Source organism: Dasypus novemcinctus, chromosome 8, assembly GCF_030445035.2.
Source record: "Dasypus novemcinctus isolate mDasNov1 chromosome 8, mDasNov1.1.hap2, whole genome shotgun sequence".
NCBI lineage: Eukaryota > Metazoa > Chordata > Mammalia > Cingulata > Dasypodidae > Dasypus > Dasypus novemcinctus.
Genome location: NC_080680.1, coordinates 121,635,649 through 121,656,205, shown reverse-complemented (window position 1 = coordinate 121,656,205; position 20,557 = coordinate 121,635,649). Strand labels below are relative to the sequence as shown.

Below are 20,557 nucleotides of genomic sequence, written 5' to 3'. Positions count from 1 at the left end.
CTCTCCCACATTCCACCCAGTGGGCCATGGGAGGACATACAATGTCCAGTAACTGTCCCTGCAGCACCACCCAGGACAACTCCAAGTCCCAAAAACGCCCCCCCATCACATCTCTTCCTCCCACTCCCTTCCGCCAGCAGCCACCATGGCCACTTTCTCCACACCAATGCCACATTTTCTTCGATTACTAATCACAGTAATTCATGAATAGAATATCAGTAAGTCCACTCTAATCCATACCCTGTTCCTCCATCCTGTGGACCTTAGAATGGTTGTGTCCACTCCACATCTATATCAAGAGGGGGGTTTAGATCCCAGATGGATGCTGGATGCAATTCTCCTGCTTCCAGTTACAGGCAGTCTTGGCTCCCTGGTGTGGTGGTTGACCTTCTTCACCTCCATGTTAGATGAGTGGGATAAGTCCAGTAAACCAGAGGGTAGGAGCTGAAGTCTGTTGAGGCTCAGGGTCTGGCTCTCACATGGTCAGTCCAGAGATTCAGGTCCCCTGGGTATACATTAAACCCCAGCACCAACTACAGTTCCAGTAAAATTAAAAGGAGAGACTTGTGTATAAAGATCACATCTAAGTCCAGCTCCATTGCACAGAAACACAAACTCCAAAGTAGGGCCAACTGACATGGCACTGAACTCCATCTACCATGACCATAGAACCTGTGGGTCTCTGTAGCCCTCAGCAGAACCAATACCTGGGGTTGTATCTACTTTATCTGTCTCTGGGACTCTGCTCAGGTGTGCATAAGGGCAACCGCTCTGATAACCTCCTGGCTCTTTTTGGAGACTCATAGCCATATAAACTCATTTGTCCTTTCCATTTCCCCCTTTTCTTCAGGTCAAAAAGCATTTTTAACTCCTGGTATTATATGTAGACTGAGATATTCTGATGGTCCGAGTTGACCCTTTTATTCAAGGTCATTCTCCAGCTACATCATTAGCTGGTACTTGGTAGTAATCCCTTGGCACCAGGGAGGCTCATCCCTGGGAGTCATGTCCTGCGCTGGAGGGAAGGCAACACATTTACATGCTGAGTTTGGCTTCAAGACTGGCCACATTTGAGCAACATGGAGGCTCTCAGGAGGTAACTCTTAGGCACTGTGCAGCTCTAGGCCTTGTTCTTATTTCAGGTGCACAGGCTCACAAGCATAGTCATTAGTATCAGGGGCTCATTGTTGGACCTTCCTTCTTTTTTGGTCTTTGCCATTGCACTTGGGGGATTGTTGCTGTTCCTTTAGGGACTGTGATAGAGCTCCCCTGGCTAGGAACTCAGCACTCCCTCAGTTGTTGTTTTTAATTGTAACCACTATGAAAATATCCAAACATTGTTCTTTTTTTTACTTCCTGATCCTGTCAAGGTCATCTTCATAATGTTTCTCCAACGCAGCAGTGGTAGTTTGTTCAGGGGTAGCAGTTTATTGCTTTTTGCAGTTTTTCCAAGACTCAGAACCAGCTTCAGAGCACCCTCCTCAGAGACTTAGAAGCTTAGAAGAGGTGCCAGCCAAGCAGAGGCCCTCCCCAGGTCTGAGTTTCAGCTCTGTGGGTGCCTCTCCTGAGCTTCTAAGTTTTAATTAAGTCCATCGTCTTTGTTCCCCAGACCTTGGGTGGGCAGCTGATTCCTGCATTCACTACCTTGTGATACTTTAGTATTCCCTTTTTGACCTTTTGGTTCTTCAATACGAAGATAGCCATTCTTGATATGAAAATCTACTAAAATATCTGCTTTAAAAATGATAATAAAAATAAATAAAACAAATAAAACATATGCTTTGGTTGCTCTCTCCTAACTGGACCCTGATTGACACAGTGTTTGTATTTTTTAAAAAGAATCTTTATCTTTCAAAGAGACTGGAAGGTTTACAGATGAAAAGATCTGAAAATTTTCTTCAAAATAAATGGAACTGGGGGAAATGGGTGGGGTTAGATGAAACAAAATTAGCCATGTACTGATAATTGTTGAAACTGGGTGATGATAATATTGAGTTCACTGGAGTATTGTCTTTCCTTTTGAATATGTTTGAAATTTTCCATAATATAAAATTAAATTTTTAAAAAATTAAAATCTCTTATGTAAACTTGTGGCACTTTTTCAAAGAGGTAGCAACAATAATTAGGGTATCTTAAAATAAAGTAAATATAGAGTCAGAAATGGGACATTATTAAAAGATCGTTAATTCTGTCATTTTGCTTAACTAAACTTTTGTGTCCATTTTTAAAATTTAATATTTTTATTTTTCATCTGTAGAGTATCCATTACATACTTTCTACCACATCACAGAATTGGAGAATTCAGAATTAGAAAGTGTTGGGGAAGTCAAGGACAAACTCAGTGGTCATGTCCCAGCTCTCCCCCATCCTCATCTGTATCCCCTCTTGCCTGTTCATGTGCAAGTGTTCAGTATGGTGGGGTGGGGAGAGGTGGGAAACATTCTTAACCAGCCCCAACTGCTTGTCAGGGCACATAGGCAGAAACCCCCCTCATCGCCTCACCCCCTAAAGTGTATGAAAGCTCATCACTCATGCAGGTGTCCCTTAACTCAGAGGCAAAGAGAGGTATGCAGAGCTGCTGTCCATCACCCCTGACTTGAGCACTTGGCCTCCCTGGGAGGCAGGTCAAGGTGGGATCTTTCCCCCTGCTCTTTTGGATCCTTTGTACAGTACAGACAATAAAACAGTCATTTCCTGGAAGTTGTCTTTTATGCCTGTGTTCCCATATAGTACCATATAGTCAGCTCACTCCCCAGGTACCTTAAGATTAAACTAGCACACAGTTTTCCAACTATTTTCTTTAGAAAAATAGGTTTCTGTAGAACACCTGAAATAGATCTGAGGGGGTAGGAATCCTCCACCCATGCTTCAGTTTGAACCACTCAACTCTTATTTGTTTCATAAAATTTCATTTGTGGGAGACAGGGTTCCCATACTTATAAAATGTGAAAATCATTGGACTAGCACAGAAAGTATATGACATTTAAATCTGTTCCATATCCTTCCACTTACGGTCTCATCCTCTGGTTGAGCATCCCCAACAGGGAGCTCACTCCTTCCATCTTAACCTAATTCCATTAGAAAGTTCCTCCTGATGCTGAGCCAAAGTTTGTGAAGCTGAATGCTCCAGTCCATGCCCTCTTTCACATGACAACACTTCAGATGTTTGAAGGATTCTCTCCCATCCTTCTGAATCTTGTCAAGGCCAAACTAACATTCAGCTGTCTTGTCATTTGTTCTCCAACTCAAATATGCATAAGGATTACTAAGGGTATTTGTTTCCACGTAGATTCACAGACCATGTTGACAGAGATCTTATTTGCAATCCTGTCAGCAAGTCATGTGGACTCTACCTCCAAAACATATCCTGAATCTTTCTACCTCTCTCCTCCCTTAGTTCAAGCTGCCATCACTTCTCCCAAAGATCTCTTACCTGTTCTTTCCCTGCTTTATATTCTGTTCTAATGCAATCCTTTCTCCTCAGACCAGCTAGAGTGATGTTTTAAGCATTATTTAATACTGTCACTCCCCTGTTTAAAACCCTTCAGAGTCTTCCATCACTCTGACCCATATGGTCAGTTCCCATCTGGCCCCGTCTACATTCTGACTCACTTCCCTCTCACTGTGCTGTAGCTACCCTTGCCTTCCTTAAATTCAGAAATCCATTCTGCCCTTGAACCAACATTCCCTTTGCCCAAAATACTCTTTCTCCAAATCTCTACATTGCTGTCTTATTTTTTTTAATGATTCAGATATCAACTTAAATGCCAGCTTTTCAGGAAGGCTTTCCCTAAAGACAATCCAATATAGCCCCCAATCTCTCCACATATCAAAATACCTTTTTTTTTTTACTTTAATTCTACCATCCATCACTTCCTAATATTTTCTTAGGGCCACAAACATTATCTGGTTTGTTCCCTGCTGAATTCTCAATAAGTTCTCAATAAATTCTCAGGAATCTGCATTTTTACAGGCATCCCAGGTTTGATCCATAGATCATGAAAGAAGCACTGTTCTAGGCATTGTGGAACTGGCCCAGGCCTCTAGACTGTTATCCTGGCAAATTCAGACCTGAAGAATGATGGCAGAAGTCAAGCACTAGAGTGGAGTAGCATAGGCAGAGATCCATGAACCTTAAAAATAAAAAATCACTCCTTAAAACCCTTTAGGAAGGCACCAGAGAAGAGACCACATTCCATCCCAGTTTTTCCCCCAATGTCAAAACAAATTGCTTTACTAAAATTGAGCACCAAGGAAGTAACATTTGGAGCCATGTTGTATGAAAAATACACTGAATGCAGCAGATACACATACTTTCATTACCCCGGGGTAACAGGCCAACCGAAGGAACAGCACACATAACCACTCAATGCTTCCAGACGCAATATCCCTCGCAGCTGTGTGTTCATGGCTTGGAAGGGTGGGCCGAATTGTGTGCACCCTTGAAATTATTTCTCTTTTTCATTTTTTTTTCTCTTGCGCGCTTAGAGAGAGAAAAAGATAATAAGCTAGCGACTGAAAAGAGGATACCATTTGAGACCAACAAGAAAACAGTGAGATGAGAAAGGTAGAAGGAAAGGAAGAAGATATGAATGATAAATATGAGTGATTCTACGAAGGAAGTTAGAAATTTATAAAAGTAAAAAATAAAGATAAGCTAGAGAATCCTGAAAACTAGACTCCATTTAGCCTAGATGGTGAAGAAGTCAAAAGAGGAAAAAGTACATAATTAGAATAACAAAAAGGTAAAGTTGTCATTAACGGTTTTGTCTTTTCCTTCCTTTTTAGCTTTACATGCTGCTGCCCTTTCTGGCCATGTCAGCACAGTGAAGTTATTATTGGAAAATAATGCTCAGGTAGATGCTACTGATGTCATGAAACATACTCCACTTTTCCGAGCCTGTGAGATGGGACACAAAGATGTGATTCAGACACTTATTAAAGGTGAGTTATTAAAAATGCTTCTAATAAATCCCCCACAGAATGTAGGAATTCTTACATGCTCAGTTTGAAATAAAGCTTTACAGAGCTGCATAGATAGAAGGCTAGAGTCAAGGGCACTAAACCTGGCATCAGGAAATACAGGCTCTACGCTTTGCCCTACCTATTGGTAGTTGTTTGATTTTGGAGAAGTTGCTTCACCATGCTGATCCTCGGTTTCATTTTATGTAAAGGGGAAGTGATTCCTACCTGGACCAACTCGCGAACTTGTTTTAAGCCTTTGAAGTAGGTAATATATGTGTAAGCACTTTGCTAAAAGTAACAATTTAAGGTCCTGTTGGTTTTTTTTTTTTACTTCTATTCTTTTTAATACATGCCCTCTATATTAGATATTTTCATTATATATTTGTTTTTCCAGGTGGAGCCAGGGTAGATCTAGTTGACCAAGATGGACATTCTCTTCTACATTGGGCAGCACTAGGAGGAAATGCTGATGTTTGCCAGATATTGATAGAAAATAAGATCAATCCAAATGTGCAAGATTATGCAGGAAGAACCCCTTTGCAGTGTGCGGCATATGGGGGATATATCAACTGCATGGCAGTGCTCATGGAAAATAATGCAGACCCTAACATTCAAGACAAAGAGGTAGCGATTCCAGTCTTCTATATTCCATTCGTTCATAAATGCTTAGACTAGGTCTTCTTTGTTGTAAACTTAAGGAAAACAACAATTTACCAAATGAAGAGATCATTCACAAACCCATCTGTTCATCATAAATGATTTTTACCAAAATGAACATAGTCTTATTATATGATCCACCAGACAAGCTCCTATGTATTTACCCAACTGTTATAAAACTGTTTTGAAAATAAATACCAACATCAAGACCAGCACACAAATATCTATAGCAGCTTTATTTATAGTGAATATAAATTGGAATGAACTAAATTGTCCTTCAAACAGTGAATGGATAACCAATCTGAGCTACATCCATGTAATGGAATACTATTCAGTGATTAAAAAAGAAAGAGCTATCTAATCATCCAAAAGATGCATGGATGAATCTCAAATTTGTACTTTTAATTGAAAGAAGCCGGTCTGAGAAGGCCTTATACTACATGATCACATTTATATGACATTCCAGAAAGAACTTTAGAGCTGGTCAACAAATCAGTGGTTGTCATGGGTTTCTGGGTTTATAGCAGAATGGGGTGGAGCAGGTGAAGAATTGTGTAGGGTACTTTGGTAGTGGAGACCTGCTACCATGCATTTGCCAAAACCCATAAATCTTTACAGTACAAAGACTATATGTATGAGTGTGTGTGTATGTGTGTGTATGACATGATTTTACAAACTACATTTTCTTTTATGCACTTAAAATTGTCACCAACATTTTTCCATTGGTCATGAAATCTTTTTCATAAGCATGAATGCTTAATATTACAAAATTCTAAGAACTTTACCTATAATAACTCATTCACTCCTCACACTAATCCTAAAAGGGAGTTATTATTATTAAAAGATGACAAAATTGAAGCTAATGGAGCTTAAGTGACTTACTTAAGGTGATACAGCTAATAAGTGGGAGCTCAGAATCCAAACAATGACATTAACCCAAATTTTTAGGTCCTGTGTTGGATACTTTTTCATTATTATAGATAATCTTGCATTAATTATCTTTGTACATATAATGTTCCTTTCTTTAGATTATTCCCTTAGAATAGTCTCCTATAAATGAGATTATTAAATTAAAATAATGAATCATATGAATATGATTAGGCTCTGTTATATCCTGCTGAATTGATTTCTAAAAGATATAGGGTTAATCTGTATTTCCCCTAGCTGTGTAGTAATTTCTTTCAATTAGCCAATACTAACCTTTTTATTTGCTAGCTTAATTATTTTAACTCTTTCAGAACATATATTCTCTTTTCTCATTCAACAAATATTTGTCAAGAAGTTAAGTAACATAATGAAAAATATGTAAGATGGTCACATTTAGGGATGCATCTTTTATGATTTTGTAGTTCCTTTGACATTTTACCAAATTGCAAGTTTTTTATGTATTATATTAAGCTATTTTTCAGTTCCTATAGTTTTTCTGTATATTCTTTGGGATTATCTACATCAATCATGTCCTCTGTGAATAATGATATTATTCTTTCTTCCTTTACAATCCTTGTACCTTCCATTTCTTTGTCTTGCTTTATTGCACTAGCTAGGACCTCCAACACAATGTTGAATAGAACTTGCCATAGCTGGCATCCTTAACTTGTTCAGGTCTCCAGGGGGAAAGCTTTTAATAATTCACCTCTTAGGATTATGTTTCATGTAGGCTCCTTTATATTTCTAGTTGCTGAGAGTTCTTTTTTTAAAATCATGGTTAGGTGTTTAATTTTTGTCAGATACTATTTCTGCATCTGTCAACCTGATCATGTTATTTTTCTCCTTTTTTCCTGTTACTATGGTGAATTGTCATGAATGATTGATTGATTGATTTTTCTGATGTCAAACCCCCCTTGCATTCCTGGAATAGGCCCCATTTACAATGTATGTTTTTTTAATATCAATTAATTTTATTTACTATGAATAATATTTCAAGATTTTTTTGCATCTCTGTTCATGAGAGATGCTGACCTCTACTTTTCCTTGCTTGTATTGTACTTGACAAGTTTTGGTAGCAAGGTTAGGTGACTTTATCAAAAGAATTGGGAAGCAGTCCCCTTTTTCTGTTCTCTGGAAGAGTTTGTGTAAGATGGGTGGTATTTCTGCCTTGAATGTTTGGCAGAGGTCCTTGGTGAAACCATCTGCCCTTGGGGTTTTCTTTCTGTAAAAGTTGTAAATAACTGACTCGGTTCCATTACTAGTTGCCAGACTATTCATATTTTCCAGTCATTTCCCTTTCATCTTCAGTAAGTCATATTTTCAGTGTATCCATTTTATTCAAAATATCAAATGTCTCATATATCCTCTTTTTTTATGTCTATAGGGTCTGTAGTGATTTCCTCTTGTTCACTCTGTATATTGGTAATGTGTCTTTTCTCTCTTCTATTTTTTATTTTCTATATTGCTTTGTTCATCTTTGCAAGGGACTAACTACTGTCTGTTGATTTTCTGTAATTTAAGTTTGTTGGAATATTTCATTGATGTCTGCTCTTCTCTCTCTTTTTTCCTACATCTTCTTCCCTCAGGTTTGGTTTTCTTTTTGGGCAAAGCTTAATCATTGACTTTTTAGTATTCTTTTCTAATATATTCATTTAAGTCTGCTTTTTCTTCAAAGCACCACTTTAACTGCATTCCACAAGTTTTGATAAGTTGTACCTTTACTATCCAGAATATATTCTTTATTTTATGACCTATGAATTATTTAGAAGTATATTAGGGAAGCAGACTTGGCCCAATGGATAGGGCATCCGCCTACCACATGGGAGGCCCAAGGTTCAAACCCCGGGCCTCCTTGACCCGTGTGGAGCTGGCCCATGCGCAGTGCTGATGTGTGCAAAGAGTGCCCTGCGATGCAGGGGTGTCCCCCGCATAGGGGAGCCCCACACACAAGGAGTGCACCCCGTAAGGAGAGCCACCCAGTGCGAAAGAAAGTGCAGTCTGCCCAAGAATGGCGCCACACACACGGAGAGCTGACACAACAAGATGACGCAACAAAAAGAAACACAGATTCTGGGTGCCACTGATAAGGATAGAAGCGGTCACAGGAGAACACACAGCGAATGGACACAGAGAGCAGACAACTGGGGAGGGGGGGTGGGGAGAGAAATAAATTAAAAATAAATAAATCTTTAAAAAAAAGAAATATATTAATATATATAATGATTTTCTCATTATCTTTTTGTTACTGATTTTATTAGTTTCCTATTGCTGCTATAACAATTTACCACAAATTTAATGGTTTAAAATAACACAAATTTAATATATTAATGTTCTGGATGTTAGAAGTCCAAAATGAGTCTCAGTGGGCTGACATCAAGGTGTCAGCAGGACTGCTTTCCTTCTGGAGGATCTAGGGGAGATTCCATTTCCTTGACTTGTCTAACTTCTAGAGGCTGTCCACATTTCTTGCCTCATGGCTCCATTCCTCCTCCTCCATTTATTTTAATAGAGTGTCACTCAGTTTGGATTTGTCTTCTGTTTTCTCATAATTAGATGCAGGTTTTATGGGAGGGTTGGACTATGACATAAGTGATATTAAATATTTTCAGAGTACCCTCTCAGGAGGCATATTATTCCCCTTAAAGTAGTGTTAGTTTTGATCACTTGGTTAAGATACTGTCCATTTTATCCATTGTAAACTTAATATTTTTCCCATTGTAATTAAGCAACATTGATGGAGAATTGTCTATATTTTTGAGTTAGCATAAATAAACACATGTCCAAAACACCTACTCCAGGTGTACTTGATTTCTGTCCTTGCTTGTAGGGAAGAACAGCTTTGCACTGGTCCTGTAACAATGGATACCTTGATGCCATTAAATTACTACTAGACTTCGCTGCTTTCCCTAATCAGATGGAGAACAACGAAGAGCGGTAAGCTGCTGGGTTTTTTTTCAAAGTGTACTTTTGTTTATCTCACATTCTTCCTGTCAGATTTTTAAATCTTCACTTTAGATATTTGTTCAGATATAACTCATACACTCATAAGATAAAACTACACTAAGAAACCCTGAACTGGAAGAAAAGAGGAAACTTGCCATACAATATTCATTTAGAATCATGGGATTTTATAGCTATTCAGAGCTTTCTGTATTACCTAGGGCAAGCTTACATTTTACAGGTGTGGAAACTTGAATGAGAGGATATCCACAGAGTTGTGCTGGCATTGTGAGGAACCCAAGATCAATAAAGTTGAAACAATGCACTGTAAAGTCTAAGTAGGATATTCTTGGGGTCTTGGGTCTAGGAAGACTCTAGTCATTTGTAGATTACAAATGAGTGTGTGATGAGACTTCCAGATCTGAGCCCCCTCTAGCCCAGACCTGTGCTTTAGTTTTCATTGTTTGTGGATGTGCTAACTGAAATGGCCCCTGCTAGACACCATTCCCACCCTTTTTGCCACACCAGTTCTTTCTTTCTCTCAGAGGAGGTACTTTCTATGGGCCGGTTATCTCAGAGGCAACTTGTTCCTCCTGTCTGGAGGAACTCCTTCCTCTTCCCCACTTCTTCCAGAACCATTCCCCATTAGTTATCTTTTTTTTTTTTTTTAAAGATTTATTTTTTATTTATTTCTCTCCCCTTCCCCGCCCCCCCCCTGCCCAGTAGTCTGTTAGCTGTGTCCATTCACCGTGTGTTCTCCTGTGACTGCTTCTATCCTTATCAGTGGCACCCGGAATCTGTGTTTCTTTTTGTTGCGTCATCTTGTTGTGTCAGCTCTCCATGTGTGTGGCGCCATTCTTGGGCAGACTGCACTTTCTTTCGCACTGGGTGGCTCTCCTTACGGGGTGCACTCCTTGTGTGTGGGGCTCCCCTATGCGGGGGACACCCCTGCATCGCAGGGCACTCCTTGCGTGCATCAGCACTGCGCATGGGCCAGCTCCACATGGGTCAGGGAGGCCCAGGGTTTGAACTGTGGACCTCCCATGTGGTAGGCGGACGCCCTATCCATTGGGCCAAGTCCGCTTCCCGTCATTCGTTATCTTAACTGTTATTCTGTAACTCCTTTTCCTGAGGTTTCTCTCCTTGTCTATAAATAAAGTCTTCTCTCAAATTGTCTTCATTGCCTCCCTTTCCTCATGCTCACTCTTCATCCTTCTGCAATTTGACCCATCTTTACACTGAAACCTCTGTCTGGTAGTCACTAGCAAATTCCTAATTGAAAAATCATCTGTCATCCCCTCTGTCCACACCTCACCTGGTCTCCTCATCACCTGGTTCTGTTGACCTCTCTTTACTGTATTGAGACTCTTATCTTCTCTAAGCTTTGGCAACAGTATATTTTCCTGATTCTCTTCCAAACATGTTTGCTTCTTCTCTGTTTCTTTCAGTTCCTCTTCCATTTTTGTCTTTAAATATAGCATTCTTCAAGGACTGAATCTCCTCTCTCTAGAGTCTAGACTTTCTCCTTAGGTGGTTAATCTACCACCAAGGATTCAGCTGCCACCTGGGTGCTCATGAGTTTGAAACCTACATTTCTGACTCACTGTCTCCTCTTGGCTCTCACTGCTCTCTGCCTATTAGACCTTCCCATCTGTATGTGTTGCTACCACATTCAACTCAGTATTCCCAAAATCAAGTTTAGCACTTCCCTCTTCACACACCCCACCAAAACATCTTTTGCTCCCCATGTTGCCCCATCATGCCCACAGTGCTTCTCATCATCTTCTTCTTTTTCTCATTACCAGCACCATTATCTAATTCAAGTTCTCATTAACCCTTTCTGGAACTATGCCTCCTTACTGTTTTCTACCTTTGATCTTTCCCTTATTCAATTCATCTGCTATCAAAGCAGCCTTCCTAAATCCTATTTTTAATATGACTGCTAATACATCATTCCTCAATTCCATTGCCATCTCCTCCAGGAAGACTATCCTAATCCTACAGTCAAGTGTCCTGCTTTCTGTCCTTCCATGCACTTTGTGTGTCTGTATAGCACTTAACACTGTTTACCCTGTATCATAGATTTTGTAATTTGTCTTCCCTACTAGTGGAGCATTCCTTTACCATGGAGACAGTGGTCATCCTTGTATTTCTCATGGTGCTTTGCATGAAGTAGGTGCTCAGTAAACAATTGTTGTATTGTTGAATCAGTGTTTTCAGCCTTCCAGTAGCATCACCCTGCTTCACACCTGCATTAGAACCTTCTGAAACTCTCAGAGCACAAGCAGCATTAGAGAAAGCAAATAATTGGGAGTGATTATAGAAAGAACTCACTCCCTCTATTATAGTCTAATGGTAGTTGCAGAACAAAAAGGACTTAAAGATGTGGGCATGTGGGTATTCAAGGAAGCTGAAGAGCCACAGGGAATCCTGAAGGCTAAGGTTTTTGAACTTAAGGCAGATATGCAAGAGAGTGAAAGACTCCTTCCTTTGAAACTCTAGAATCTTAGGAATTAGTGATGGTTTCTTTCTTTCTAGGACAGTATTTATTGCTTTTGTTTGTTTGATTTTTAAAGGAAACAATTAAAAAAAGAACTTTTTTTTGTAATTCTATTCCCACATGTATGCTAATCCTTTAAGTTCAAATCTAAGTAACCACACAAAGTAAGTTGCTTACTGTCTCCTGGAGTACACATATGTTTATTACAGATTAAAAGACCATAGGAAAAAGCCTCTTAACTGTACATGCCAATCTGTAGGTAAAAAGAGACAATGACAATATCCCAGTCGCCTTTAATGTTTCGTCAGCAATGCACCTTGATGTCCAAATGTCAGAACTTGGCACTGCCTTTTATATTTATTGACATTCCAGTTGAGGCACTCTTCTCATCCCATTCTCGCATGGCAAGTCCAATTGCATCTTATCTCTCGTCTTTATCTACATGGGATCTCCGCTGGTTACCATCAATGCACTGCTAATTTTTACTTCTCATACGTTGACACTAACCACTTGACATGCACTGTATAGACATCATTTTCACCAACTACTACTGGCCTTCAGTCAATAATCATCTGACAGCCACACTCTCATATCGATGGGGGATATTCACAGTACTGGAATGTTTCTAAATTGAATTTGGGATGAAAATAGAGTCCATCATAATAATTTCAATGTGGTCAGTTCCTTAAACACTAGATAGAGACTTCAGCCTTAAAACCCTGCTAGATTTTTGGATTGTGTCTCCTTGCAACCAAAACTGATGCGAATCCTGGTTTGAATAAACCAACTATAAAACAGAAATTTTTGAGAAAATTGGGGAAATCTGAATATGGAGTGGGCATTCGATTTTGCTAGAGAATTCCTGTTAATTTTGTTAGTACAGTTTTGACATTATGGTTCTGTCCATATTATTTATAAATGAACATGAATGTGCAAAGAGATAAAATGAATTCTGGGATTTGCTTTAAAATACTTTAGCAAAAATTAAAAGGAGGCAGTTGGATGAAGCAAAAGTGGGGAAATCGTACAATTGTTAAATTTGAGTGATAAGTATATAAAAGTTTATTATGCTTTTCTCTCTACTTTTGTTTATATTTGCAATTTCTCCTAAAAAATATAATTTTTCATAAGAAAAATACTTAAAATGCAATTCTCAATCCAGAAGTGGCCTGAGAGATCTAGTTTTCGCTTCCTTCCTTTCACCTTTTACAAATGAAAAAATAGGTCAGAGAAGTGAAGTGCATGTACAGGGTCACACAGGTCTCCTGGCTCCCAGTTCAGTGTTCTTGGTGGCATATACTATATGCTATTCCCTTTTGTCATATTTGTAAGTAAAGGCACACTTCAGGCTTCATGTTTATTCCATAAACCAGATTTTGATAATCCTGCTTGTATACTATATGAAAGACACTACATAGTAAAAAATTATTTTGAAAAATCAAGTTTTCTAAATACATGTGTTGTTTGCATGCAGATTGTAGAAGCAGTTTCTTTCTATAGGAAACTTCTATTCCGTAACTGATATAACAGATATCTTGTGGAGGGATTTCTGGTCTGGGAGTCACGTGGTCTTAGTTCGAGTCTCCTCTGGTCTAGATACCTATGATGTCTGCATATAACTATCGAGTTTGCTTAACTTTTCTAGGTCTGTTTTATTCATTTCTAAAATGAAGGTAGAGAACTAAATTATCTCTAGAATTCAATTTTCTCTACCCTTTTGTGGTTCTATGACTGTGGCAATTTTTTTCCATTGGGTAAAGTACAGTAATGAAAGGTACTTTGGAATATGTATTTAAATAAAAACATCAGTTCTTTTGAATTTACAAGATGCTATTCACTTAGAAATAATAATTTAAAGTTTATATCGGCACCCCTACTTAATGGCCTCTAGTCCCTGAACAGTAGTGGTAAATCAACATGGCCTAAAATGGGGGTTCCTTAATTTCAGCACTTGGGGCTTCCTCCCAAACTCAGATTATTGTCCAGCTTCCTTGCTGAAGTTGCCAAACCACCCTTTGCATATTCTGAAAACCTCTTCCTTTTTTGTCTAACTGTGACTTTCAGGTGAATTTTGAAGAGAGATAATTTTTCTTCAAATAATCATTGGATGATTTTCTGTGTCTAATCATGCATCCATAGAATAATAATTTTTCCACCTCTAAATCCACTGATTATTTGCTCCTACCACCTTTAATTGCACTGAATTAGTGTCAGTCACCCAGAGAGGAACTGGCATTGGTGGTGGTCGTTAGGGGGTCATAAATAGTGGTTTGGGTACTGTGGAAATAATATTTATAATAAGCAGGTGTAGTGTCACAAACCATGCTGCAATGTATGTCCTATGCTAATAACAATAATAGCTAGTGTTTATTAACAGCTTCCTTTGTACCAGGCACAATGCTATCCTCTTTACATTTATTTCATTTTTAACCTGTGCTAAGTCTGTGAGGTGTTACCTCATTTCACAGATGAGGACAGCTGAGGCTTAGAAACATCCAGTAACTTGTTTAAGAAGTGACAATCATCATTACCATTTCAGGATGATATGTAATTGGGGGGAATTTTTTACTCCGATTTCTTTACTTTCTGTGTTGTTTGTTTCTTAAAATAGGGATCATTTCTACCAAGTCATCATTTTCTTTAAAAAAGGGAAATATATCTGCCAAGATATTAACAATGATTAATTCTGAGGAATATAGATGACTGTCATTTTTTTCCTATATTATCAATTTTTCTTAAATTTCCAAAAATAAAAATGATTTATTAAAGAAAGGAATTTGCCTAAAATTGCACATTTTAAAAGTAGTCAATTTGAGATTCAGTTATATTGCTACATGACAATAATGCCCAACATTTTGAAAAAATATATTTATCAGAAAGATGCTGGGAAGTGGACTTGGCCCAGTGGTTAGGGCGTCCATCTACCACATGGGAGGTCCGCAGTTCAAACCCTGGGCCTCCTTGACCCGTGTGGAGCTGGCCCATGCACAGTGCTGATGCACGCAAGGAGTGCCGTGCCACGCAGTGGTGTCCCGCGCGTAGGGGAGCCCCACACACAAGGAGTGCGCCCCATAAGGAGAGCCGCCCAGCGCAACAGAAAGTGCAGCCTGCCCAAGAATGGCGCCACACACACGGAGAGCTGACACGGCAAGATGACACACCAAAAAGAAACACAGATTCCTGTGCTGCTGACAACAACAGAAGTGGACGAAGAAGACACAGCAAACAGACACAGAGAACAGACAACCAGGGCGGGAAGGTGGGGGAAAAGGGGAGAGAAATAAATAAATAAAATAAATCTTAACAAAAAAAAGATGCTATTGCACATTGTACAAAATTGAGAAGACATAAAAGACCATTCAGTGAAAACTAAACACCCCTCCTATCACCCTGTGAGACAACCACTTTCCTCCCCAGAGACACCACTGTTATAATTTTCTTAGGAAACTTATCTTCATTTTCCAGGGCTGCTATAGAAAAAGCACCACACACTAGTTGGCTTAAACAACAGAAATGTATTGCCCCACAGTTCTGGAAACAAAAGTCTAAAATCAAGGTGTCAACAGGGCCAGGCTCCCTCTTCAAGGGGAGAATCTATTCCACGCATCTCCTCTGTTTCCTGCCTGTAGCCAGCAATCCACAGTGCTTCTGGGCTTGTGGCATAACTCAGTCTCTGCTCTGTCACATGGCCACCTCTCTCTCTTTCTCTCTGTCCCTGTCTTACATAGTCCAAATTTCCCCTGCTTACAAGGACAACAGTCATATTGGATTAAGGGTCCACCCTAATCCAGATGTTAAAAGATCCTATTGCTAAATAAGTTCACATTCACAGGACTGGGGATTGGGACTTGAACATGTCTTTTGCAGGGGACACCATCCAAACCATAACATTTCCAGAGATATATTTTACCATGGATAAGCATAGAGACATATATATATTTATTTTAAGATTTATTTTCCTTTATTTATCCACACCCCCCTCACCCCCTGATGATTTTCTTATCTGTCTGCTCATTGTTTGCTCGCCTTCTCCAGGAGGCACTTGGAACTGAGCCCAGGACCTCCTACTTGAAAGGCGAGTACCCAGTGGTCTGAGCCACATCTGCTTCCCATGAGTTGTGGCATCTGCTGGCTTGTGGCATCTGCTTGTCTTCTTTTAAGAGGCACTGGGACCAGAACCCAGGACCTCCCATGTAATAGTTGGGTGCCCAACTGGTTGATCCACATCTGCTTCCCATATATATTCTTTTTATGCAAATGGAGCATGCCATAAGACTGTTCTTTTTCTTGCTTGTTTTCTTTTTCTTCATTTAACAATATGTCCTGGAGATTTTCCTTATTTGTTCATATACAGCACCCACAGCTGCATTATAGATATTATATGACTGATGTGTGCTTAATTAACCATTCCTCTGCTGATGGATACAGAGGTTGCTTCCTTTTTTTTTTTTTTTTTTAGGATTTATTTATTTCTCTCCCCTTCCCACCTCACTCATCCCACCCCACCCCCCTGTTTTCTGCTCTCTTGTGTCTATTCACTGTGTGTTCTCCTGTGTCTGCTTGTATTCTCAGTGGCACCGGGAATCTGTGACTCTTTTTGTTGCATCATCTTGCTGTGTCACCTCGCTGCGTGTGCGGTGCCACTCCTGGGCAGGCTGCACTTTTTCCGTGCAGGGCAGCTCTCTGCGGGGTGCACTCCTTGTGTGCATGGGGCTCCCCTACGCGGGGGACACCCTGGCGTGGCATGGCACTTCTTGCGTGTGGCAGCACTGCACGTGGGTCAGGAGGCCCTGGGTTGGAACCCTGTACCTCCTATATGGTAGGCGGATTCTTGATCAGTTGAGCCACATTGGCTTCTCTGTTTCCATTCTTTTACTGGAACAAACTGTGCTTCTATGAATATCCTTGTACATAAAGCATTTCACACATGAGAGAATATCTGTAGGATGAAGACATATACGTGAAATGGCTGAGTCAAAGGGATATACATGGATGATTGTGATAGATTTACCAAATTGTTCTCCTGAAAGGTTAAAGCAGTGTCTGAGAAAGCCTGTCTCCCCTCCACCAACCCCCATACAACCCCTCCACACTTGCCAGCACTGTGTGTGATTAGACATTTTGATCTTTGTTAACTGGATAATCAGTAAAAAGTGTACTTTTTTTTAGGAGGTACCAGGGATTGAACACAGGACCTCATACATGGGAAGCAGGTGTTCAACCACTGTGCTACATCTGCTCCCCTCATGTTAATCTTAATTTTCATTTCTCTTAAATGAGTCAGGTTGAGCATATTGTTATATGTTTAGGAGCCATTAATGTTAGAAGAAAGCTCTGGTTTCTGGGCTTCTAGGTTCTTGGCTTATGTTGCCTAAAAGAATTTTAGGACACGATATAGGGTAGGGAAGGGGGTAAAGAGTTTTTTAAGAAACAAGAAAACAGTAAAAGTACACGGTCTAAGGCATGAACTGTGGGTGTGCTGCAGAACGAGATGTGCATTTGGGGCCCCAGGCCAAGGCTTTTTAAGCCTTTCCTCCTCCTCCTGCCTCATAGTGTTGGAGGAGGGGCTCCAGCTGTTTGTTGTTCTGATTGGTTGCCCCACATGTCATTTCTCAGGGGTCCAATGGTGAGGCTGTTTGAGGGTTTTCAAAACTTTTCTTGGACCGCAAATGGGATTCTCATAAATGAGATTCTTGTGGCTAGGATCTCATGGAATCCCTCAGGAGGTTTCTGGGCAGTTGCTCATGGCCATGTGGTCTGCTGGCCATGTTGCCTGTTGGGCTTCACCTGTGACCCAGGTCTTCCTTTTCCTTACACTAACCTGCCTCAACTTCCCCCTCAGAGAGTTTATACCTTTATTCTTAAGAGGACACTGTAGGGTGATGGTCATTCTTCAGTAGCTGCTTCCTGCTGGTTAGGGTATAAAACCCCTGGCTATTCTATTGCGATTGTGGGAAGATGGGTCCGGCACCCTGGTTAGAACTGGATGAGGGAAGCAGATTTGGCTCAACTGATAGAGCGTCTGCCCACCACATGGGAAGTCCAGGGTTCAAACCCAGGGCCTCCTGACACATGTGGTGAGCTGGTCCAAGTGCAGTGCTGATGTGCACAAGAAGTGCCCTGCCACACAGGGGTGTCCCCTGCATAGGGGAGCCCCACATGCAAGGAGTACACCCCGTAAGGAGAGCTGCCCCATGTGAAAATGCAGCCCACCCAGGAGTGGCGCTGCGCACATGGAGAGCTGACACAGCAAGATGATGCAACAAAAAGAGACACAGATTCCCAGTGCCATCAACAAGAATGCAAGCAGACACAAAGAACACACAGCAAATGGACACAGAAAGCAGACAACAAGGGTGGGGGGATGGGGAGAGAAATTAAAAAATAAATCTTAAAAAAAAAAAACTGGATGAAATCCCTGCATAACTAATAAGGCATTGATTCTGTAAAAAATAAACTTAGAATTTTGAAGATAAAGGGTCCTACTTAATGGCTAAAGATGGTAGTAGGCAGACTCAAAAAGGGGGCCAACCATGACATTCTGGACCACAAGAGTGAGAAAGGCCAGGTGCCCTCAGAGGCTGCATCCTCCCAAAGTTGATGGAAAATGGCATTCTTCTTTGAGTTATTTTATGCTGCTGGTTAACTCTAGGGAAAGACTGTGGTAGACCTGCTGGGTTTGGTATAAATTGCCAACCCCAGTTCTCATGGTGGTGGTTATGCCTAGGGCATCTATGAGAGGTGTGATGAGAGGCACTGCCCTAAACATAAACTCAAAAAGACAGTATAGGCAACAAGACAAGCATATGGCAAGCAAAATAAAGATAGCACTTAAGAAATGTGTCTTATAGGCACATTCATTAATTACTTAGAAAATGAATTAAGTTTACCAGGACTTTTACCATATTCAATATCCCTCTGCATATGATCTGGAATAGAAAAGATATCATAATCATCAGGCATATATGTACAGTACTTAATACTAGTTGATGCCCAAGTTCCTCTTTGAGCTTCAGTTAATAGATCTGAGCTGTAGGTTTGCAATACTATACATGTTATCTCTTCACAGGAGTAGGCCATAATGCCGATTGTCTTGGTTTAAGTTCTACTCACATTATCTGGTAATTATTGCTCCACTTGGTATGTCCTTCACACAGCCAACATGCTGCAGTACCACTGATTCTAGAGAGAAGCTAGGAGGGGAGGCTCCAGTGTTTCACCAGCCTGGTGCATGGCGCCCTTCAGCACTATGACACAGAGCCAGTCTGGAGGCAATGTTCATTGTACATCTGGCCATATCAAGCCATTGCCAACTGCCACAGGAGTCTGAAACTGCAACATACTCTCCATCCACTTCAAGAACATAACCAGAGATATGGTAGATACCTTTATTGTTTTAGGTACTGACCTACTTTAAGTACTTTAGGTACTTTAGGACTGACCTAGCCAATAACTCAAATGAAGAGGCACCATGCAGTATACTGACGGCCTGGTTTGAATACACAAGAGTTTGACAATACTGAAATCTATCTCTTTATTTTTGCACACTTTTTAAATACTTCCAATGCAATGTATAACATATAAAATGACTTTACCTCTTTAGTACTTTGCTTTTTACTTCAATACCTTTAATATGATGACATAAATTAACAGGTAGTTTACTTTAACAGCACAGAAAAAAGTACTTTCTCCATTATTTTATGAAAACCTAGGATTCCCACTGGATTAAAATTATCTTTCCTTACCACCACTTTTATATGCAGATTGAGGTGGCCTCTGACAGGTTTCCCTATTATGAAGTTACTTTTTGTTATTGATATCAATTTAGCCATGCGGACTTGGCCCAGTGGTGAGGGTCCATCTACCACATGGGAGGTCCGTGGTTCAAACCCCGGGCCTCCTTGACCCGTGTGGAGCTGGTCTATGTGCAGTGCTGATGTGCGCAAGGAGTGCCATGCCATGCAGGAGTGTCCTCGCATAGGGGAGCCCCATGTGCAAGGAGTGTGTCCCATAAGGAGAGCCACCCAGTGCAAAAGAAAAGTTCAGCCTGCCCAGGAATGGCACCGCACACACGGAGAGCTGACACAACAAGATGACGCAACAAAAAGAAACACAGATTCCCGTGCTGCTCACAACAACAGAAGTGGACAAAAGAAGAACACACAGCAAATAGACACAGAGAACAGACAATGGGGGGGGAGGGATAAAAATAAATTTGTGAAAAGAAAATGAATTTAGTTTTTATTAATAATGGCTTCCTTGAATTAGCCATTTAAATGCTTCAGTTTAGAAGATGCTTTTACAGACTTATAATTAACCAGAAGTTCTTATTAAATTACAGTTAGCATCCAATGAAATTTACCTTTATCTTAATTTCATTAAACATGAACTTAAAATTTTCATCATTTTAAAGACTTAATACAAATAATGTTAATTTATTTAATTGGAATCCTCTAAACCCAGGGAGATTACATCCAAGCTGAATAAAATTGAAACCATTATAGTTTATGCAAGGGATGTTCTTTTTCCTTCCTTTACGGGAGGCTAAAACCTCTTTTCATTAACAAA

The 20,557-nt window shown here is 40.2% G+C and overlaps 1 protein-coding gene across 4 annotated transcripts in view; it reads left to right on the top strand.

Annotated features, from left to right (window-relative positions):
- The window catches only part of INVS (inversin), a 221,802-nt gene that overhangs the window by 153,537 nt on the left and 47,708 nt on the right, over positions 1-20,557 (top strand). For all 4 annotated transcript variants that reach the window (XM_058302608.2, XM_058302609.2, XM_058302611.2 and 1 more), the window contains exons 9-11: positions 4,789-4,944; positions 5,360-5,589; positions 9,377-9,483. In XM_058302608.2, coding sequence (XP_058158591.1) covers positions 4,789-4,944; positions 5,360-5,589; positions 9,377-9,483 — 493 coding nt within the window. The remainder of the gene's footprint in view (positions 1-4,788; positions 4,945-5,359; positions 5,590-9,376; positions 9,484-20,557) is intronic.